A 24,289-nucleotide genomic window follows, 5' to 3' on the forward strand; every position below is an offset into this window, starting at 1 on the left:
AAGGATGGAGGCGTTTGGAATGACCCGGAGCACCTGGAGAACATCTCATTCTTCAACGGGCTGGAGAGGAATATTATTCTCAAGTGCAAAATGAGACTTAGATCCACACTTTAGTCTCATTTATTAGTTTTCTCTTTTTAAAGTCCTAGATAATCAAAGCAGAACTCGTTTCAGACTTCTCAGCTTTTCACACCTGGTTTGTTTTTTAATGTTTGTTTTGTGGTTTTTGCCAGCGGCCTCATAAAGTTTATTATATTGTTTTCAATTGTTTCAGTAGCGGAACCAGTTGCTTCAAGCAAAGTGTCATGGTTTCAAAGTTAGTTTTGTCTCCACACTTCCTCCTGCTGATACATGCATCCACCTTCCTTTGTGTCTCCGTGAAAACAAACAATCAAAGACCCCTTGTGGCTGTGTGAGGTTCCTGCACAGTCGGGGCCCAGGAATCTGTTTCCCTGCAGCTGAAGCGTTTCTTCTTCTGCTTGATGTCACTTCTGTTTACTGAGAACGCCTCATGTTCTTGACTTTCTCCTGCTGGTTTCTTTGTGGAGCATCAGGAACCTGCAGATGAAGATGCCAGATGCTGCAGACACTGACTATGACCTTCCCACTGGAGTCTTTGTCTTTTTGAGTGAAACCAGTGTCTGTTCTGAAGCTTCCTGTTGGGAATGGTCTGGTTGTTTCACCTGGGATGATGCTGGTTTATTTCTGAATCTGTCAAAATGAACCTGCAGTAATTCAGCTGTTCAGGTGTTTATTAAAAGTCCAGTAGAATCTGTCGTCCTTGTCCTTAACCAGGTCACTATGTATTCAGTGTTTATTAATATGAAACATATCACGTGTCTTAATTAAACCAAATTCAACACGACGATTAATAACACACGTGTGTCAAGTGTGACACAGATGAGATGAATGAGTCTCGAGCCACAAACAGACAATTAATAAATCTCTGGAGTGAGTAGATTGACATTCTGAAATGACACAGACGTTATTCACCTTTTTCGCTTATTTAAGAAATAAACAAACACGTTTTAACGATGATGGATTTGACAGAAACCTGCAAATTATCAACATGGACATGTGCCATTAACAAAACAAGACAAGTAAAGTACCAAGGTGAGAAGAAATCATTTAAATACCGAGGAGCTGCAGCTCTAATAACACGTCTGATGTGAAGTAGCAGCTTGTTTTTGTCCTGTTGTTGTCTTTAGTGGTGACAGTCATTAAAACGTGCAGTGGTCATGAATTAGACAATGTTTGTTCAGAGAATTGTAAAAACAAACTCCTCAGACTAAGAGGGATTTAAGAGCTTGTTAGTCGTCAGAATCTGCTTTAGCTGCTTCTCTTCACGATCATCAGACTGAATCTCTCTCACTCCTCTCACTCCGACCATCTCTCGCTCGTTCTCCTCCTCTCCCACTCGCTCCGACTCCCTTTCGGAATGACCTCTGACCTCCCACGCTCGCTCCCTCGCCTCCTTAACTCTTCTATTCTTCCCGTCTGTTGCGGTCTTTCCATCCCACGTTCCCTCACTTCTGCAAAGTGACACGTTGTGAACCCTGGCGCTTGGCGAGCTCTCCCGGCCCGGCAGTGGGCCTTCGCCGCGGTGCCGCAGAATTGCTCACTGGCTGCATCATCCGGCAACATGCTCCGAAAAGGGAGAGGAAGTGTAATCGGGCGGGCAGCTCGTGTGCACTGAAGCTTCAGCTCCTACAGATGTATCAGAGACTCTAATAAGAACGGACAATATTCTGGGGAGAGAGAATATATCAAGCTTATTTCCAGGTACAGGCTCTGAAGGTAAACTTTCCCTGACCTGAGCGAGGACTTGAGAAACTCTTTGACAGAGACAGACTGTCTCATCGGTTTCTCCTCCACCTTTAACTGGATGAGGAAGTGAGTGCACTGTGAAGTTAACTCACTTTACCTTCTAAGCACAGCAGCAGCAGCAGCTCTGTGTCCGGAAGCGACTCCTTCAGTCACCGAGGAAGGCTGCACGGGAATCTAACGGGAGGCGGAAGAAAAGGTTCAAGGTTTGAGTTTCCCCCAAATGGAATCGTCAGGCGTGGATTTCGATCAGGTTTAAAATCCGTAAAGTTGATGGACACACCAGAGAAACATTAAAAACTAGAAAGTTGCCAACTTTCCCCTCAAGCGTAAATCTCCTGAAACGCCGGATCCTTTTTCTACAAGCTGAGCAAACTCATCTTCTTAACTCCAGCTTGATATGAGCACGATACAGAACTCCTGCAGAGACGAGCAGGACTTCATAGAACTGTTAGTGCTCCTCGTGATGTGTGGAACAGGTGGAACCTCGGTGGAATGAAGTGCCTCAGGGACGCCACATGTTCAATTCCGGTGTGGATCCACATCAAGTGGGGGAATGGAACAGTTTCACCTACAGCCTGAAAGCAGAGTTATGCATTCTCCGAGTTTCTTTTGATTTCCCATGGACAATTTTCTAATGTTGTTCCTAAACCATTGAGATAGGCAATTCAAAAATGTATTATTGACTCAGTCCTTGCAAAAATGTTTGTTCTTGAACTAATCTAAAGTATCTACTCGTCTCTGTATGAGCTGTATCTGCTCAGGGGCTGGATCCTGTCGCACATCACAGACAGGTGGGATCTATTATTGGGCTCAAACACACACACACACACACACACAGACACACACACACACACACACACACACACACACACACACACACAGACACACACACGTAGATACACGACAGCCATTTGAATTCACACCATTTCCCCAAATCTTATTTTTGGAGAGTGGGAGGAAGCCGGAGAGCCCAGAAAAATATCAAACAGATGGAGGAAAAGGAAAAAACACAGAAGTTCCTCGGCCTCGCTGTCGGTGCAGTGATGTCACCGACGGCTGCTCGTGGAGTTTTAATATCTGTAGCAATATTAAGTTTGAGAATATATTAAAATTACTTAGTACATTAGTACATTTCGGGATAAAATGTCACAGTCACTGCCAGTGTGTTGCAAAGTGAACAGTGTTGTTCTGCAGCTGAATTTAAAAACTTAATTTGAGACGGCAACTTTAAGAGGCTTGTAAATCAACAGAAACAGAAACTTTCTCAAATTTAAATTAGATTCTTGCCTTTTCTTAGAAACTTCCAGATTTGTGACACATGCATGATTTTGCAAAAAGCTCATTTCAACCAGTGAAACCTGAGTTTCTTCCTCCAGGTGAAGGCTGTGTTCTCATTTGACTTTATACAGTTCTCAGTGTTTCTGTCTGCTTGAACTCTCGAGTCACTAACGTCCTATTCTATTGAATTAATAACGCTTTTGCCACATTGTTATGAACAATAATATGGATAATGAGATGTAGAAACGTGCTGCGTGCAGGGAAGGATTCATAATCCACGCCATCAGGTGAAAAGTTGAGAAGGTGAACGTGGTGACGCATTCTGCTGGTGAGTTTATTCTTAGCCGTCCTGAGGCCTCGGGGACGAAAGTGCTTCTCCTGATAATCTGAGGTGTTGCCTGATTCGGTGTTGGGGGGGGGGCGCACTGTGGTTTACAGCCCCCCCCCCCCCGCCGCTGCTCCTGAATCCCAAGTCGCTCGGATGGTGAAGTCAAAGCAGAGATAAATAGAGGGGAGCTCTTTAAGGAGGAGCTGGCCGACTGTCAGGCCTGCTGAGGGGAGCTGGGTAACTCGTACATCTTGCTGGAGCACAGATTGCACCCGGTGGTGGGGGCACCTGGCATGTTTAACCCCCACCGCCCAGGGCCCCTGTGAAATAAGAAGGGCACCGGTCCAGAACTCTGCTTTTTGGTGCTTATCTCCTTCCCCGCTGGCGCCGGGCACGATTTCCTCATCGCCTCTGCATCAGAGCCGGTGATGTGATGGATTCATGTGGAGCTGCGCCAGGTTCCTGATCAGTGTTGTGATGTCAAATTAGAAAATGAGCGGGGACCCACACAAACAGAAGGCGCGAATTGAGACGTAGAATTGTGCCCCAGTCTCCTTAGTTCAGCAGCAGCTGCTCTGTTTTAAAGAAGAGACAAGTTGTGATGGGGGGTGTGTTTCTTCTGGAGCTTCTTGCACCAGGTCCATGCCCACGTGGCCTCCTGGTGTTTCACCTCATCCACGGTGTTCATGAGAACTTTAAGGATACACTGCATCTGTGTTTGTTGGATTCTTTACACGAGGCAGATGAATATTTAACGCATTGTCTTCCTCTACTTACATATTATATATCTGCCCTTTTGTCCCAGGAGCACCAGAGACAGCGACGCGGACGAGGACGAGGACGAGCGGCGGGTGAGCCGCGGCTGCACGCTGCAGTACCAGCGCGCCCTGGTCAAGGTGCTCACCCAGTTCCACACCACCTCCACGGAGGGAACCGACCAGGTCATCACCATGCTGGGGCCCGACTGGCAGGTGGACGTCACCGACCTGGTCCAGGACTCCCTGAAGGTGGCCGACCCCAGGATAGCAGAGCTGGTGGACAGGACCATCCTGGTGGGCCTGGAGCTGGGATCCACCACGCTGAAGGTAAGAGGCTGAAGGTTCACGTAGAGCAGGAGAGAGAAGCATGAAAACGTGCAGTCGCCGGCCATCACGTGCAAAATAGAGGTTGAGGGAGGAAGATTTCAAACTTAGAGCTCATCTCTCTTTCTGAGTTTGCAGCAGCTGGTGGGAGCAAAGGAGACGAGTTCTTTCAAACCCTGCTGATGACTTTATTCAAGGATAATACGTCTTTATCTAAACTTATTTTCTCTGCTCTGGTCTTTTGTTATGATAATACGCTCCTCGGCATTGTGGGAACCCGGTGACACCCCAGTAGAGTCCGACGGGGGAGAAGAAACAAACAGGTTGAGACGTCTGTAATAACCGAACTCTGTGTGTCGGTGCGTTCACAACTACCACAATTACCGCGGATCAAACCCTGAAGACGGTGGAGAAGCTGTGATGGAAGGTTGCAGCCGAGTTCGGGTTGTAATTACACCGTTTATCTCTGTCTTCTCTTCCAAATACCTTTTGTCGACTGTGAGGTTTGTTCAGAACGTGTCTGGTGGTTCGATTCCCGGTGTTTCTTCTGCTTTGAAAGGAGACACATGAGGATTTTTAAAGTGTTTCTTTCCTCTAGTTTGTTATCTGTTAAAAGTTCTGCAAAGTTGAAACAGCCAAAGTCCTCTTGCATTGAGAAAACACTTAATCTCTGTGACACGTGACATCACCATATCCTACATTTGAGTCCAACATAAGCTTCCTGCACCGGAACCAGTTGACAAACTAAGTGTATCTGGCCAATCAGAGCAGATTGGTGGTTTCTATCGGGAGGAACACTTTCAAAGAAACTGGAGCTTAAACCAAACCGAACCGAAATGAGACGGTCTGGCGTCACCAGGTTGTCCCGCCCTCACTGACCTTCTCCGATATGATGCATTGGGTCTTAAAATGCAGCCTCTGAAGGATTCAGGCCCTGAATTCAGACACAGTGGAGGGTTTTCAGACAGAGGCTGAAAAGAGGAGCTGCAGCGATTTACAGTCTGAGGTCAGTGATGTGTTGTGAACGTTCCTTTCTCAAGGAATAATCCAATTTAAAAAGATGAACCTGAGCAGAACACGTCTCCTTCAAACTCTCTCAGCAGTTACCCTGGTGAGCACAAGGTTATCATGAACTCTGGGAATAATATGGCTCGGTCTATGATCTGGGAAACTTCTCTGAAAAGTTGATATATTATTGTCCCTCTTCATCGTCTGTCTTATCCTCTTCACCCTTTTTGTCTTTGTCTATTATAAGATGTCTCTGCTACTGTTGATGTCCAATAAAAGAGCTGCCGGACATAAAGAGCGTCCCTTAAAGAGGAAACAGCTAAAGTTATGTCTCCTGCCCGGTGATTTACCGACGCCTCACTGGTCATTTATGTGAACCGAGTTTTGATCACCGTGAATTATCCAAGTTTCAGGCTGTCGGGAGAAAGAATGGTCGCCTGATGGATGTGTCAGATGATGGAGACACAGGGAGGAACGACACAAGTCGACAATTCATCATTTTAAATGAGCAATAAATCATTTGTAATCTGCTGAAAGGTTTGAATAATTATACATCAATTTAGCACCAGACGTAACTTGACTCGCATCAATTGCGAATATATATAAATAAATAAAATGAATAAATAAAATGGTCAGAAGTGATCTCAGTCCTTGTGAACTTTGGAAGACGGATTGTGATGTGGAAACAACGGGAGATGTTCGATTAATCAAAACTGATTTACTGATCAAGGAATAGTAATAAATGTAGTGAACAGATAAAGTAAATAAACGGCTCTTCCATCAAATTCAAATGTTTAGGTTGAGGGACCTGGTTGAGATGATTCATTGGAGAACCAGCAGCAGCAGATGAAACGTCAGGAGGATCCCTGAAGGTGTGAGGATTCATTTTGGACCATCAACAGAACCGAGTCGCCAACATCCATCCATTTATAATCTATACCAGTTCATCTCTGAGGATCACAGGGGGTCTGGAGTCTCCAGTTAACCCAGTGTAGCATGTATCTGGACTTGTGGGAGGAAGCTGGAGCAAACCCGAGCAAACATAAGGAGAACATGCAAACTCCACACAGGTCAGAAGGCAGATGTCCCTCCCTCGTTTTCTCCGTCATGTGTCAAAGTTCCCAGCAGGACGTGACATCATGAAACCCTCAGAGACCAGATCAGAACCACCGGGCCCTCCTGCCTCGGCCCCTGAAGGTCCGAGTGAGCGTCCCTGAAGCGTCTCGGTTCTGAAAGCCGCCGTTCAGAGCTCACTCCACAATTAACGGTGAAATTGTTCTGCTGATTCGCTGCCAATGAACAGAGTGTTTCTCAACAATGGCGCTCGCACTGAAACCCTCCGTCTGTCGGAGGAGCTGAACGAGTCTTTGAGTCTCGGGGAGATTGATTCAAATTGTCCACCGGCTCATGAATATGAATAAAGAAAAAAGGAGCCGCTTTTGTCCACCTAGCGCAAAATTCCAGACATTTGATTTCTTTGTTTTTCAGCAGGACGGCTGATGATCACTGCATAAATTATCTCTACGTTAAATTAGGTCTCTTTTCACACGACAGAGAAATTACAGAAGGGTTTAAGAGGTTAAACTGTAAAAGAAACCAGCTGGTAATTATGAGAAATAAAACCAGAACCTGTGCATTTCTCAGTGATTACGAAGCAGAAATCGTGAACTTTCCAGGAATTCTCTCCGAGCCCGGTGTGAGTCGGGCGTTTAATCCCGAGGATTACCGAACAATAGCTGCCTCTCAAAGTGAAAAGCCAGAGTCGGAGAGAATTCACAGTCGCTTCTCGGAGCAGAGATTATTTAATTAATATCTGCAAACATGCAATCACTGCAGCGGAGTAGAAACACAATCATCTATAGAATATTTCATCTCACTGGGGGAAATTCAATCTTTGGTATTTATCTACTATATAATGAGCAAAATGTTAAGTGTATATCTGAGCTACTTTTACTGAGCAACAGCGCCCCCTGCAGTTACACAAGGTGAATTTTGTTAGGCTATTAGTTTGAGCAATTAAGTTGCGTTTTAATGTAGAGAAAAAAAATTGTCACTGAGCAAACTGAGCTAAGATTATTGTGTTAAATAATTCTCAAAATATTTGCCAGACAGACAAAAGCTGTAAAGCAACACTAACCAACTTTGACTGAGCAGCAGCGCCCTCTACAGTCTGTCACTGCATTGCGCTCTGACAGTGACTCCAACTGAACGCTGGATATTACCCATGATCCTCTGCTTCCTGAACCAGGAGAGCTGCTGCTTTAACAAATCTCCAAACAAAGGAGATAAACTCTGGTCTTTAATAACTTCTGAGTCCTGTTAAGTTCGGCTTCACTCTTTAACCCACAACTCATCTGTTACATAATTCATTCATCGATTTACTTCACACCGATGTCAATATAATCTTTTAGAGAATAGACTTGTAATCTTTGCAACTCAGCGTGTGAGCAGATAATAAATTCATTGAAATGTCCGAGTTCATTTGAGGCTCCGACAAACGACAAACATCCAAATGGTCCATGTGTTGAAATATTCAGGTGTTTGGGCTCTGGTCTTATAGGATAGAGAGAGAGATAGATAGATAGACAGATGGATGGATGGATGGATAAATGGATAGATGGATGGATGGATGGATAGGTAGATGGATAGATAGACAGATATATAGATGAATAGATAGATAGATAGGCGGATAGAGAGATAGATAGATAGATAGAAAGATAGATGGATGGATAGATAGACAGATATATAGATGGATGGATGGATGGATAGATAGCTAGATAGATAGATGGATAGATAGATAGAAAGATAGATGGATGGATAGATAGACAGATATATAGATGGATGGATGGATGGATAGATAGATAGATAGATAGATGGATAGATGGATGGATAGAAGGAAGGACGGATAGATGGATGGATGGATGGATGACAGATAGAGAGATATATAGATATAAGGATAGTTACAATCAAAGGCATCACACAACGTTCTCATATATACAAATAGACAAAAATATAAATATGAACATATATAAGCAAACTGTATAAAAACTTTATAAATTCAACATCATCAAACCTCTCTCTCTCTGAATATCTCTTCATTGAGGATGTGTCTCATGTGAGTCTGTAGCCGAACATACAGAGATGAGCCCATCATGTCTCTTATGAGCACAAACAGACTCACACATCACAACCTCCGTCCCATTGTGTGTCTCACGGGAGGGACGCGTCTCATGAGTCACATGTCGTCCCTCCGTCTCCCCGGCTCGTCACACTTTGATCCGTCCAATTAAGTTCACAACGTGCAGGACAGTCATTCTACCGGAGCGGCCACGACTCAGACTCAGACTCAGTCGTGGGGGGGGGGGGGGGGGGGGGGTCACAGAGGTTTACTCCACAGCTGCTGCACCCACTTACTCTGCTGTGTTGTGGGACGCTGTGTAATTGCCTGAAAGTTTACAGGACAGTGAAAGTTGAGAGCTGAGGGGGGGGTGGTTGTGTTTTCATCTTCTCACCACGTTTCAGGAGATGTTACACTCGTGTTTCATCAGTTCTAACTCCCGGAGGAGGAGCACTTGGTGTTTCGGGGGCAAACAAGCTTTAAGAGGCCGGATACGTGTCGGTGCTCGTCAGTGTTGATTTTACCGAAGGGAAGCATTATGGGAAATGACCATAACCTCCACAAAACTGAGGCTGGAGCTTTGTGGAATTTAAAAGATAAACACACTAAATTGATCAAAGAACATATCAGGGTTTAATTTGCCGAAGCTCCTCCTCTGAAGATCCAGTGGTTTTGTATCTGGAGTTTTTAAATGATTGTGTTACATGTTGCATACGAGTGCAACTGAGGGAGCTTTGTTTTTTATATTAATTTATATTTATTTCAAAAACATTTAATAGGAAAGAGAAATTCTAAAAACAAGTGAAGAAACAATTAACAGATAAAAGATTAGGGATAAGGTAGAACAAAATCAAACAGTTAATTATGTAATCAAGATATTCAAACGTACTTCACCGTTATTATTACTGTAAATATACTGTATGTTCTATTCATTTTTCTCCAAAATGTAGAAATATACCAGAATTCAACCAACTGCACAAAAACCTCATTTGACTTTTCAGCGTCTTCTTTCTTTTCTTATTTACTCTCCGGTGGAGTTTCCATCCGAGTGAAGCCGTGTTTACGTTTCTTAAAAACAAAGGTACAACTCCACCTCTTCTCACTCTGCTCGTCTCAAGGGACATGCTGAGGAAAAAAAAAAATCCATTTCCCCGAGTCCCTGCAGTTTGAATTTCAAAAGGATAAAAAAAAAAAAGAAAGCGAGATAGCTATATATATATAATGTCACATTCTGTTTGGTGCCATTCCCCAGCAGGCTCCGTCATCAGACTCAGACGTTACTGTGGGTTTAGAATGTGAATCTCAATTAGCAGGAGCTCCACTTTGTGATTTACTCATCGTTTTACATGTGCTTTTAACCTGAAAGAGCCACTTCTGGTGTGATGAAGCATAATGAAAGTCTTCATCGCCCTCTGCAGACCCTTACATCATCATCCGTGGTGAAATAGTGCTCAGCCTGCGATGCAAAGTCTGGTATTAATGATTCAGGTTCCTGTAGAGAGCCTGGTCCTGAACCACGTGAGGGATCTGGAGATGTGTGTGAGAAGGAGGCTGAACGGTGACTCGTGTGTTTCTGCCTCAGTCGACACTCTGAGGTCCTGAGGAGAATCCACTTCCTGCACCGATAAATCTTCCCCTGATTCTCTGTTGCTCAGTGCAAGAGTGTGATTAATTGAACGCCAGCTTCAAGGAGACAGGCAGAGAGTGCATTAAGGAAAGATAATGTAATTTGATGCAATATGCACCAGGTCAGAGTCGATCCGCCGCTCGGACTCACAGTTGTTGTTTTCCGGTGTTTGCTGTTAACACCAGAGAAATGGCGGTTTCTCCCGTGAAGCCCTGGAGCAGGACGGCGTGCTCGGCCTCACAGAGCCGACAGATAGAAGAGCTCTCCAGATGAAGAACATGTAAAGTGTAACTACTTTCTCCTGCTTCACTTCACCGCCGCCGCCGGCAGCACCGGTGACAAATCCAACCGGGAGCACGGCTGGAAGCAGCTGCTCGCCTGAGATGATGCAGATGACAGACGTGGGACACATTCATCATCTCGTTACTCTGACTCGCCATGATGCAACACTCAGCCCGGACGATTAGATCTGGTCAAAAACGCACCGGGGTTATTTTGGGGTGAGAGGTGCCGGCTCTTCATGTGTTAATGATCAGGACGGTCGGGAGAGGAGGCGGCGATGTGGAAGGAAAGGAAACTTTTTTTACCTCCACTAATGAGGTGACGTTTTAACCCCTTTCATCTGAAGCTCCTCAACATGTTTCCATAAAAGTTGGTGGAGCTGCCGGCACGAGCCAAAAGTCATCCCATTGGATTTTGATGCATATTTGGACAAAAATGCAGATGCCAGATTTGTTGTTCACCTTCTTTAACGTTGCAAAATAGTCCAAAAACTGAATAATTCATGGATCTTGATTTAAAAAAAACACTTGAAACACTTTAAAGTAAAGGTCACATTCAAAATGAATATGTATAAATTGTTTTGGAGGGATTTAAAAGAAAGGTTGCATGTCTCAATGAGCAGTTCTCGCTGTGCAGGATCAGATTTGCTCAAAGTGTCCCGATGATGATGATGAGGAGCAGTTTGAGAGGAAGATGTTTTTCCACATCTGCCAACGACAGAGATTCCCAGTGACGAGAGCTGTCGTGAGCAGAACACTTCACTTCTGATTGATGGAGAAAGTAAACGACAAAAAGAAATAGTCACACAATGAAATTCAATTGAAAAGTACATCCTACAAATGTCAATAAAAGGATGTTATTGCCAGTGCATGACTTCGTGACTTCACTGGTGTCATCTCGACCAGTGGAAGTTTTACTGGGATATTGTGAGAGAATCAACTGGGCTTAAAATAAACGAGGGAATCTGAGAGAAAAGTTAAAACCCAATTGTTCAAACTTCATCAGCAATCACACACAGAATGGAATGAATCAACAATATCAGAAATTGATGACAGTCGGGGAGAAAATCTGTCTCCTGGGTTTTTATTTTATTTTTGTTTCAACATGACAAAAGATTGTGTGAAGTTTAATTTCCCTCTTCAAGTGCCAGCAGCCCCCCCCCCCCCCCCCCCACTGCCTCAGTGCCAACAGAATAAATAATCAACCCAGAGCCTTGTTTGTCTCCGTTGAGCTTCTGCTCAAAGTTTCTCAGGCTGACGGATCGTTCTGTGATCTCCACTGAAACAAAACTTATCTGTGCCAATTAATAAAAAGCTTGAAAAGTTCAACTGACTTGAGAAATCATAACTCTCATCAGTCACATCCGGCGACTCGACTATTTTCAGCTCCAAACTCTAAAATATCACTTAAAAAAAAACCTTAGATCAGAATGACTGAACTCGACCTTCGTTAAATGTTTTAAAGGAACACGTCGCAACTTTTTCTGAGCAGCAGCGCCCTCTGCAGGAACACGTTAATAATTATGTCGTCCTCCGTGTCGATTAAGTGGTTTTCGTAAATCCATGGAACTCTGTTCAGAATTCGTCATGTTTTAAAAGTTTCCTGCTGAACATTGGAGATAAACTCTGGTTTTTAATAACTTCATAGTCTTTTGAACTGATCTCAGTTCAGCTTCACTCTTCAACTGGAGCTGATTCTGACAGCTGAAGCTGTGACTCTCAGTCGGATCCATGAATGAAAGAGGAAATATTCTCCATATTCACAGTCAGTGAATCAATATCAACTGATTCCAAACTCTTTGTGAAGCCGCTAATTTAAGGTAAAAAAGTTGCATCCTTTTGATTCAGCATCTCATCGGGAGAAACGCATCATATACACTCAGAACACAAAGTAATGAATCATGCATCACTTCTAATATTTGCTTTCAAAGTCTCGTTTCTGCGAGTTGAATCTTCTTTTAATATTTCGTCATCGGTGGGCAGGAAGTGCCAAGAGCCATGTTTAAATATATCTCTTAGAAAACAAGAGCTTGGTGCCTTATTGATGTAGAATATGTATTTATGTTTTTATATTCTATATTTCAGAGGTTGTGTTTGGAATTGTTTCTTTTTCATTTTAAATATTGAAAAGGTTGTGTTCGGGTACATTTGGCAAAAAGAGGATTATCGCTAAACAGAACTAGTGGAGCCTGGAGGAGTTTGAGAAGTTTCTCTCTTCTGCACCTGAAGGTGAAACGACAGAAGTTTACTCTCAAACTAAGATCATAGAACCTTCAGAACAGCAGGAGATCCTGATTACATTGTTTATAGTTTAATACAATCAATGCACAATGCGTTGTAATTGTGTTCTGACATTTGCACTCGGCCGTTGATATTGATTTTAATTGTGTTCTTTTTCAGACACTTTAATTGGCCTGTGTAAATACCAGCCGCAGCCGAATGCTACAGGAAGCAGCAGGAAATCGATCGTGGGCAGGTTTTCGATGGCGGAGCTGCTCTCTCTCTGACCTCGGCACCATTCATTCATTTTCACACTCGACCTTGATCAGGACGCGACCTTCACCTCGCTGTCGCCATCGATAACAGGACCTGTAACGTTCACCTCTATTAACGCGCGTCTGATGGAACAAGCTCGAAAAGAAAGTTCAAACCAAATCTCCACATCCAAGCTTCATGCAAATATCTGAGTCTTGGCAGTAAAAGCTTCTGGAGAGGGAGAGTGATTTATCAGGCAACTCGTGAAATCTTTAAACTTTATTTATGCATCCTTTTAGTATCTGGCCTTGGGGCTTAGTAAGCACGCTGTGTGTGTGTGTGTGTGTGTGTGTGTGTCTGTGTTTGTGTGTGTGTACATGTCCTAATACGGTTGTGTAGACACGTCCAAACCATCGTTGTGAGTCTACATCTAGATTGGGAGGAGATTTTCTTCCAGTCCGAACGATTTCAAAGGCTTAAAACTTGATTTGACGTCTTATGGTCAATTTTTTTGTTTTTCTTATTTTGGCTTGAAGGAAAATCTAAACAGAGAGTGAGAAGGAGTGAGACTTTATTTCACTGTCTGTTGATCACATCTGGAGAAGGTTGTGGAAGCAGTGGAGGTTTGGTCTTTTGTGGTGTTAAAGGGTTGAGATAAAGAGGTAGAGAGTCCATGAGTGTCCTCATAAAACTAGACAGACCGATATCCAAACAAAAGCATATTCAATCAAATCAAATATACTTTATTGTCCTCGTGGGGAAACTCTTCTTGGGACAAAGTTCTGCAGCAGCTTCAGAACATCGTGTAACAAGAAACAGAACTCGAGAACATATCGTGTAAGACCCAGAATAATAAAGAAGAATAAAAGTGAGTGGAATATTGCACCTGCCCTAAAAACACTTAAAAAGATAAAACACATAAAAGACAGAACACGTTAAAGATGAAACAATTGAAGTGGAGGCTGGCGGCTGAAAGTTTGAGCTTTCGTAACTTTAGAATATTTCACTATCTGTTGTTATAGTTAAATATTTGGTTGATTAGGTTTGAAAACAGGACATGACGTTTAAATTCTGCTGTGGTGTTTTTTGTTTACAGCATCAACACTTAACGCCCTCATCACCAGAATCTCTTGAATCCAGTCGTCTTCTCAAACCTCACAGTTCACACAGTGAGACACATAAAGCAGAATGTCAAGGGCGGAGGAGTCGCGGTGCTGCGGGGGGGAGGGGGGGGGGGGCGGCTGCAGGAGGACTCTCAGCTAATGGCAGCACTTAATCGTATCCAACCATTAACCTCTGTGAGCGGTGGGACATTAGGAAGCAGCATTAACGTGTTGTAGTGCAGAGCAGCAGTTTCTTCTCTCCTCCTCTTTTCAACAGAACACAGACATCGAGTCCCGGCTGTTGTGCTGTAACACAGACAAGAGAAGAGAGGGATGAAGGTGTAAATGAACCGGAGGTGGAGAATAGAGATAAAAATACGTTTTGCAAGAGACAAAGAAGCTTCAACTAGTCCACGATAATAAGAAAAGTTGTGTTTTCTGAGGACAAGGCCCTGAACACAATGATGACACCTCAGCACGGGGACTAGAACTTGACCCTGGACTTTTAATTGAGACTCAAACCGGGCAAACAATGCATCTGTAATAGAAAAGTCTGACAAGGCTTCAGCAGAAAATCAACTACCACTGTGTTTATATGTTCTCCCCGTGTCTGCGTTCATTTCCTCTGGGTTCTCCAGGTTCTGCTTGGTTCTGTTGGCCTAATGTCAGCAGGGATTGACCTCAGCCTCCCAACAACCCTTAAAATACACAGTATAGATAATAAACGGATGGATTGATTATTTATTGCTCCTCACATATTGATCAAAGCTTTAAAAAGAAGCTCAAACTCCTCTTTTTTGATTATATTTTTTTCTTTGTTTGCCCACGAGTGGAACGTGTCGCCATAGCTGTGAGGATTTGATTCAGGTTTTCCAGTGAAATGATAAATCAAGGCTCCTCACAGAGTCAACACACTGAGGCTGGGGAGTCGCACAAGCTGAGAGATTGTGTGTAAAGAGAAGACGAGCGCCAGGTGAAGAGGAAGAGCGGCCACAAATAGAGGAGCTGTGGTGAAGTGACTCCAGCTCCTCATCAGCTTGTGCAGAATATTTGCCCAAAATACAAAAACAACAGTTGGATATTAAATGGTCATTATGAGCTTCTGCCTTATTTGTAGGCAAGATTTTAAAATCATCTTTTTTCTACCAGGACTTTGCAATTATTGGATAAGTGACTTATATCTTCAGGGTCCGTGCAGTTACATAAAGGAATTAATCATAAAAAAAGAATTCATCCTGTCCTTGAAACCTCGATTCTAAAGAAATTACAAGCTACAGAGGCTGTAAGTGTGCGTTTATGTGTGTGTGTGTGTGTTTATTGTGTGCGCGTGTGTGTTTGTGAGGAGAAGTTTACGAGCCTCTCGAGTGCGACAGAGATCATAGCGCACTGGGACTAGATTAATGGAAGCAGACACCTGCAGATGCATCTGTTCACGCAGATGATTTGGCTCCAGCTTTTTTTTTTTTTTTTTCGTGTGACAAATTACTTTGCACCAAATTGTGTGGCACCGAGCTCCGAGCCGAGCATTACAACAAAAAAATGATCAAAACAATTATGTAAGAAAAGCATCGAAAGCACAGTCGGCTTCTTCCCTGGCTTCCTCCAGGTGAAGAACCACCGGGTAAATGATGTGATCGACCTCAGTGGAGTGAGACGTCTGCTCAGAGTCTTCTGATTATTCATGTATTCATTTATAAAACCTGTTTTCTTGTGGAGGAACTACGAGTTTGGGGTTGTTTCACAATCTCACACTGAATGATGGGGATTAAATGGAGCTGCCCACTTTGTGATGCCAGCTGCAGTCGTACAAATCCTCGAGAAGACGGAGGGAAAGATCCCCCCCCCCCCCCACCCCCCCGTCTGAGGACCAGGCCCCAGCTTGGCTTGAATCGCCCCTCCACGTTGTTCGAGTCCCTCTCGACCTCTAGTCGCTCTTGCAAAGTGAAATGTTTTAAAAGTGCTTAAAGTACCGGTTGCAGATTCCTGTCAAAAAGGAAGAAGAACAGAATAGCCTGGTGTTACTGGAGAAGGGGAGAACAGCCGGGGGGGGGGACGAGTGTTTCTGCAAACTGTCACTTTGAAAAGGAGGTGACGGCTCTCGATTGCACTCTTCTTTTTTTTTAGTTGTGCGTTTGCAGATTGATTCGATCTCCACCGGGTGTGTTGTTGTTGTTGTTGTTTTTATGTTTGTTTGTTTGTTTTCCCCGATGATGGACACGGAGGCTTTGACACATGGATTCTAGACGGACTGGAGCAAACATCAGCTCGAAGCACTTTAATCCAAAATTGGCTTGTCACGCTCTTTATGAGCTTCAGAGAAGACAATAAAGCTCTCGTCTGTCCCGGACACCCACGCTGTCCCCCCCCCCCCCCCCCCCCCCCCCTCTGTCACGAGGAGAAACAATGACAGGTCTGTTCTCCCCTGCAGGTGGAGTCTCCGCTGGCGGTGGACGCGGTGCTGGGAGAGTCTGCGTTCTCCGTCACCGATGACAAGGTGTCCATCACCGAGATGCGGGTCCACGCCGTCTCGGGCCTGACCCTGTCCCTGCAGCCCAGCCCCGGAAACAGCCACACCATGGTGGCAAAGGCGACCGGCGTCCAGACGCTCACCGCTCCCAAACAGGTACAGAACCGTTCACCACACGAAAAGATTACCAGCAAGAAACACAGGGAATATTACACTACATTATATTAATATGAAATGTCTTGTCACAGTCACATTACTGGTGCTCGGATCCAATCTGGGGAGAAAACAGTTTGTCCTCACACAAACCCGGCCTCCTCCTATAAATCACATTTCTGCATTCGACTAAACCGCTGCAGCAAATATGTTTTTTGCAGGAAACTTAATCTGCGTCTGACAAACGTTCAGAGAGGACACAACATTTCACTGAGTGGATGAATCTCTGCAGCAGAATCTCCAGGAGGTTCAGGAGGTCGAGGTTTGAATCTGCAGTCCGGCCTCTGTCTCCGTCCGGGTTCAGGAGAGGTTGAGGATTTAGTTTTTCTCCAGAAACTGTCTGATGTCACTTTGAACTTGTTCTTTTATAAAAAAGACTCAAATCTTTCCCTTAAATTAACAACATGTTGCTGAGGTTGAAGTTTTATACAAACTCGATTTTCAGGAAAGGGTGAGACCTTAGTTTCTGGTTGATGTTGGAGTTTGGCTTGCAGAGGTCAGATAAAGTCTCCATGGAATTAATAGAGGTCGATTCATTGTGGTCAACTGCAAGGTTCAGATTGGGCAGATCCAACGCCCCATGCAGACACTTTAAATAAAAGTAAAGACAGTTCCTGGATCTGCTCCAAAATGTAAAGGGTTCATCCTTCGCTTATTTCCCACCCTCAAAATTTCATGGCAAAATCGTTTTTGCATAATCCTGCAATTCACAAACAAACCTACAAACGAGTCGATGAAAACACAAACTTCTTATTTTGCGGAGGTGAAAACTTTGCATATGAGTCATTTGCTTCCTGGAAAAATTCCCAGAACGCTGCCTGAAATATAAAGTTCATTTTATTCTGAAAAATGAACAACACAGTGTTGAAAATATATTTTATTTATACGGATGAAGTTCATAATAATTACAGAAGAGCTTAAACGTTTCAGTTTGTGGCTCCTCTTGTTAATAATTGTTGTTTTGGCCGAAAACACAGTGAATCAAGTCTTCAAATTATGAAAGTTAATTTTCTCATAATAACGTCCAGAAACACACTTTTCCCTCCAGTATGTGCAGCAGCTCTGTTGCATCATTGCTGAGAGACGTCTTATTCCTTTTCACCACTTGAGTATTTTCCTTATTTCTGTCTCCAGAGAAGTAAAAACAACGATTATTTTCAAATCCCTCCAGCGGCTCCGTCTCTGTTACTCCTCGGTCATAAAATCATTTCTGAGCTAAATCCTTCAGCGAGGACTCGGGATGAAGTGAAACCTCACTGTCATCCGAGCTGTTTTAATACAACTTCAACATTTTTAACAATTCCTCATTCATATTTTCCTTTTATTGAATAATTACCAGAATGGATTGAAACATATGACAATCGGAAATATCAGAAATCTGTGCTTCCTCTTTGCCTCCGTCTCCTCACAAAGGAAAAAGGATCTCGGGCCATTCACTTTAAAGAATTAATGGCAGATCTGCTTCCTCCTATACGTGTGTGTGTGTCTGTGTGTGTCTGTGTGTGTGTGTGTCTGTGTGTGTCTGTGTGTGTGAGCCTCTGCTTTGCCCTTTCATTGGCCCGCGATTCGCTAAAAATGCAACGACAACCACATCAGGCATCAGTGAGGGAGACGCGAGCATTAAATTCCAATTTTTCTTGCTTTCCGCTTCTTGGCTACCTTGAAATTTAATTATTGTAATGTATTGTCCTAAGTGCTCTCCAAGGCCGGCCCATAAAACGCAGCCAATTCCTCTGCCGGCAAAGCTCTCAGAGGAGCAGCGCAGCTATTTCAAGCCATTTGATTCTGTTTCACAGGAGAACTTTCTCAGCGTCCTCTATTACTCTCGGAATGAATGAAACACATAAAGTATGGATGGGGATTGTTGGAAAATCAAGGTCCCTCTGCATTGTTCTCTTTTCCACCTGACAGAGTTCCTTTCAGAACCGAGAGCTTCCACTCATTTGAAGGTTTCCTCATAAACCATCACACCGCTGCTTTTTAAATGAGAAGCTTAATGAGATATTATTGGTTTTCAAATTGATGCAGATGCAAGATTTTTTCAGGGGAGTGTTTTCCACAGATGTTTATTTTATAATTCAAGCTGTTAATTTAACACTCACACATACGTTTATTCTCTGGAGCCATAAAAATACAAATCAGAGGAAGATTCATCCAAAAACAGCATCTTAAGTTCTTTAGTAAAAGTTTCATCAGTAAAATACTTGATTTTTATGAATATTGTGGAGGAAACTGCATCTTTTGTACAGAAGGAAATGTTTGATTGTCGACTGTGAGGCTGTTGTGTGTTTTTCAAAGAGGTTTCGTGTTTTTTTTAAAAACTCTGAGTTTGGTTGAAGCAATCAGAGAGGATTAAGAGGATTAAGTTTCTGTTTGTCTGTTAGTTAGCAGGATTAGACAAAAAGGCACCGGATGGATCATCACGACGTGAACCCATTCAGTTTCGGTGCGGATCTGTATAAATTGTCAGATCCACGAATTTTGTTTCACTCTCTCTGCAGTGAATCCATTTCGATCTGTAGCGGTAGATTGGAACAGACAGGTACACAGACTCAAACATTAAAGAGAAGTTCTAGGGTGAGAGAGATAGAACTGTATTTCACATCTTCAAATGAAACCTCGAGGTCCGACCGTCTGCATGAACGGTAACGACTTTATGAAAGATCGGGAAAGTGAGTACACAAGGAATAAGTTAGAGAGCTCGTATGTTTTCATGAAAGTAGGACAAACTAGGATATGCCTCGATGCCAGAGTCTTGATCATTAATGGCTGAATAGTGCCACCCGCCTTTTTTTATAACAACACTTTATCCGACACTGAACACATCACCTCCTACGTCCCTGCAGCAGATCTGCACGGAGCAGCTGGTGCCAGTTGTGTTGAACATTTCCTCTCCCCTCTATCCTCTTCCCTCTATCCTCTCCCCTCTTTCCTCTCCCCTCTATCCTCTCCCCTCTTTCCTCTCCCCTCTATCCTCTCCCCTCTATCATCTCCCCTCTTTCCTCTCCCCTCTATCCTCTCCCCTCTTTCCTCTCCCCTCTATCCTCTATCCTCTCCCCTCTTTCCTCACCCCTCTTTCCTCTCCCCTCTATCCTCTATCCTCTCCCCTCTTTCCTCTCCCCTCTATCCTCTCCCCTCTATCCTCTCCCCTCTATCCTCTCCCCTCTATCCTCTCCCTTCTATCCTCTCCCCTCTATCCTCTCCCTTCTATCCTCTCCCCTCTATCCTCTCCCCTCTATCCTCTCCCCTCTATCCTCTCCCCTCTATCCTCTCCCTTCTTTCCTCTCCCCTCTTTCCTCTCCCCTCTATCCTCTATCCTCTCCCCTCTATCCTCTCTCCTCTATCCTCTCCCCTCTATCCTCTCCCCTCTATCCTCTCCCTTCTATCCTCTCCCCTCTATCCTCTCCCCTCTATCCTCTCCCCTCTATCCTCTCCCCTCTATCCTCTCCCCTCTATCCTCTCCCCTCTATCAGAACCTTTTCCGTAGCAGAGTCGTTCGATGTATTATTCAATTGATCCAGAATCAAAGGCTGTCTTCATTCTGTCGTCCTGAGATGAGAGGGGACAGGCTCCTGGTGGAATACCATTACACCAAACACGTCCTCTCCCAGTCTGGACTGGGTTGTCCCATGAGACGGCGCGGCGGCCACCTGCCTCTCGTACGGGAATCAAACACCGGCCCGAACCCGTCGCACTCCGTTTGAGAAACCTCACGTTCTCCCTCTTTGTCAGCTCGGCTAATTGTGGGTTGAAACGAGCTGTAAACAAAAGGCGACTCTCAAACGCTGCGTTGATCAGACGGTCGATGGGTTTACTGTGCGGAAGATCAGTGTTGTCAAATACCCAGCATGCATCTCATCCGGCGTCTCTGCAGGGGGGGGGGAGGCAGAGACACAGGGAAGAGTGATAGAAAACACAAAGTGAGAAGACTGAACACAAACAAACAAACAAAGAAGAGACGGAGGAAACAGCATCATCGGGAGCTGGTGCTGCAGCTTGTCCCACATCTGTCCGTGTCTCAGTCTTCAGGACAACGCAGACTGTCCCTGCACCCCGTCCCCTACAGTGTTTCTTCTTCTGTGGTGCACATCAGACGCAGGTTGAGGTCGAGCTCAGAAAGAATCGGACCTGGAGCGATGAAGTGTCCTTTAGAGAAATATAAACAAAAGGCAGAGCCACAGATTTGTGTTTCGGTGAATTACTTATATTAATGGAACGTTGTGTTTCAGAAATTGTGAAACGTAGGATGTGCGAGAGGAAAACTACAATTTAGATAAGATTAGACTTCTGAAATGTGTCTGACAACCCAAGATGTCCATTCCCTTAAATAGACAAACATATAATTACACAACGGAACTAAAAATACACAAACATATGACACTGAACATTTAAAAACAAGTGGCACCTTATCATAAAATGTTAAAGAAAATGAAAAGCTGATTAAACTAACAAGAGGAGATCGTTCCTGTTGACTAATTGAATTTCTGTTGTGACAAAAACATTTATTCAACTCAAACCAAACATTTAGTTTCTGGTATGAAAGTAAAATGACTGTAGAGAAGCTAACCCTCCATGTTCTGCTGCTCTCTTCTTGTCCAATAGGAAGCCAGTTTCTCGATCTGGATGCTTTTCAGCGACAACACAGCCGCCACCCTGACCTACTTCGATCCCAAAGACTACACCCTCAACGCCTCCACGCTGGACGACAAGGTGGTGTCCGTGTCCCAGGAGCCTCAGCAGCGCTGGCCCGTGGTGGTGGCGGAGGGCGAGGGGTCCGGAGAGCTGGTTCGCGTGGAGATGACCATCGGCGAGGCGTGTCAGAAGACCAAGCGCAAGAGCATCATCGCCTCCGCCGGAGTGTACGCCAAGGTCCGGTTCGGCCCGGAGGAAGACTCCGAGGAAGAGGTGACCACAGAGGGCGAGATGGAGCTGGTGCCCGTCACCAGACGCACCATCATCGATCCCAGCATCAACGGGAGGGTTTACGAGACGTCCAATGAGCAGCCTGCCAGCGTTCCCATCGATTACACCAACTTCCCCACGATCAGCAACGAGGAGCAACCGACCGAGAGCGACGAAGAGGAGGAAGACGACTTCGTGCATTCACCGCGCAACATGACCGACCTCGAGATCGGCATGTACGCGTTACTGGGAGTCTTCTGCCTGGCCATCTTGGTCTTCCTCATCAACTGCATCGTCTTTGTGCTGAAATACCGACACAAGCGGATCCCACCAGAGGGTCAGGCCAACATGGACCACTCCCACCACTGGGTGTTCCTGGGAAACGGCCAACCCCTGAGGGCCCAGTGCGAGCTCTCCCCACAGCAGATAGAGAGTCCCAGTAACCCTCTGGAGGGCGTACAGACTTGCTGTCACGGGGACCACCACAGCAGCGGCAGCTCCCAGACCAGCGTCCAGAGCCAGGTGCACGGGCGAGGCGACGGCAGCTCCGGCGGCTCCACGAAGGAGAACAGCGAGGACGCCAGCTCCCCCACCTCCAAGCGCAAGAGGGTGAAGTTCACCACCTTCACCACCCTGCCCACGGAGGAGCTGCCCTACAACTCCATCCCCATCGCGGACGAGGAGGACATTCAGTGGGTCTGCCAAGATATGGGCTTTCAAGACCCAGAGGAACTGCACGACTACATGCGCAGAATAAAGGAGATCGCCTGAGAGACGCGGTGTGAGGCACCGCTCCCGGCTTTCTACAGAAACCTTACTTTCTATTTTTCTCTTTTTCACCTACGTGAAAGGTAATTTTTCACAAACTAAAAAGGCCAATTGTTGTTTCGGTTCCGGTCTGTTCCATTTAGTTTGCACAGTGCTGTGATCTCATACACGCTCACACCGGAGAGGACGGAGGAGGACGAGGACGAAGCCAAAGACTTGAAACCACAGGATCTCCATCACGAGAGACATCTGTAGAATTGTGGCTAACGGGAAATATGTGTTTCACTGGGGGAAGCCGAGCCGTGGCCGGACGTGAGAGCTGCTCCGGGATCAGTTTGGGAGACGTGGAGGTTTTAGTCTGAGCAGAAACTGTACCGACGCCAAACTCAGAGGCCTTCGAGGAACAGGAAACTGTCAAAGACTCTCGTGAAAGTTTAAAAAAAGATTAAAAAAAAAATCATTTTTGTTTTTTTGCCAAAGTAGGAAAAACTTGTTCTCTTGACGGCAAAACTTGTTTGGTTGTTGTTCTCGGTGCAGCTCACTCCTGGTTCGTACTCATGGTCATTCTTTAGATTTTTCTACATTTCATAGGTCGTCTCAAAACGGTGCCCGACATCTAGTCCTCCTGGTCCCCCATCGAAATCTAATGCCTTATCAGAAACAGCTCACAGCCCCCCCCCCCCCCCCCCCCAGCCGTGTAGAATCTCTGCAGCTGATCTCCAGCATGAGGTGACAGTAGAAGAAGAAGAGCTCGTGTGCTGTGAGGACCTCTCACAGTCTTTGCATGGCCGGGGAACCTCGAAGGCACAATCAGCTACTTGTTTTTCCAAAATTTGTAAATGTTTGTAATTGTAGTTCTATAATCATCCATACACACACACACACGCTGCAGAAGTCAGTGTGTGACCATGCATCACACGCATGCCACGCCCGGCCCACATGCAGACATCCCTCTCTCTCTCTAGTATGTGTATATATCGTATCAACATTTAACACGTCACTCACTCCGACTGAGGGAAGTGGGCGGCCGGGGGCGGATGTGTTGAAACTTTTAAAGTCTTGTCGTGAGTTGAAGGTTTTTGCCGATTGTCGAGCGAGGGGAATTTTGCTATGCACCAGAACTGTGACCGGTCGAATCTCATGATTTGTTTCCCACTTCCTTTAAATTCAGGCTGGAGCTCCGGCCTCTGGGAGAATGAGAAACTTCTGATTTGTTCCCGTTCCCTTAAAGACAAGATCCTCCGCCCACAGAGAAGATTACTGAATAGATTATTGATTTAGCTCCATCCTTTAAATCGTGGTCATCCCTTGTTGTCATGATGTGTTCCAGACCCACTGTGTCACGTCTGTAATCCCTGTTATGTTTGATACGTGAGATCAGGATGCTGATTGGCTTCATTGGCAATTCAGAGTGGGTGAGAACACCAGTGGAGGTTTTCTTTTTGCTAATTGCGATGTTGAGTTCAAATCTGTGTAAAGAAAATAGGAAAATTTAGTTTCTGCAGGTTTGGGCAAGTTATTCATTTTTCCGTTTTTGCTGAAACAAACCACACGAGGCAGCTTCCTCTCACTGGAGGAATCAAACACGGGTTCGGCCACATTCACCAGTAGGAGCAGATTATCTGAAAGTTCCCCAGTGTTAACACGTCCACCTCTTCTTTATCATCTCATCACTCTTACGAGGTTTAAGCAAGAAGTTCTGCAAATTCTGACGATGCACGGAGCCGTACGGAGGCGTAGCTAGCTAGCGAGTTGTCTTAGGTGTTGAAACAGGAGAATCACTGATGTTCTATTTTTATATCGTCACAGTCG

At 44.9% G+C, this 24,289-nt stretch overlaps 1 protein-coding gene across 1 annotated transcript in view; it reads left to right on the forward strand.

Moving 5' to 3' along the window:
- Window positions 1–23,123, forward strand: part of tmem132e (transmembrane protein 132E) — a 100,576-nt gene extending 77,453 nt beyond the window's left edge. The window contains exons 8-10 of the mRNA XM_053442420.1: window positions 4,239–4,518; window positions 16,556–16,750; window positions 21,410–23,123. Of these exons, the coding sequence (XP_053298395.1) occupies window positions 4,239–4,518; window positions 16,556–16,750; window positions 21,410–22,480 (1,546 nt within the window). The 3' untranslated portion in view covers window positions 22,481–23,123. The remainder of the gene's footprint in view (window positions 1–4,238; window positions 4,519–16,555; window positions 16,751–21,409) is intronic.
- The last annotated feature ends 1,166 nt before the right edge of the window (window positions 23,124–24,289 follow it).

The sequence above is a fragment of the Pleuronectes platessa genome, chromosome 15 (genome assembly GCF_947347685.1).
Source record: "Pleuronectes platessa chromosome 15, fPlePla1.1, whole genome shotgun sequence".
NCBI lineage: Eukaryota > Metazoa > Chordata > Actinopteri > Pleuronectiformes > Pleuronectidae > Pleuronectes > Pleuronectes platessa.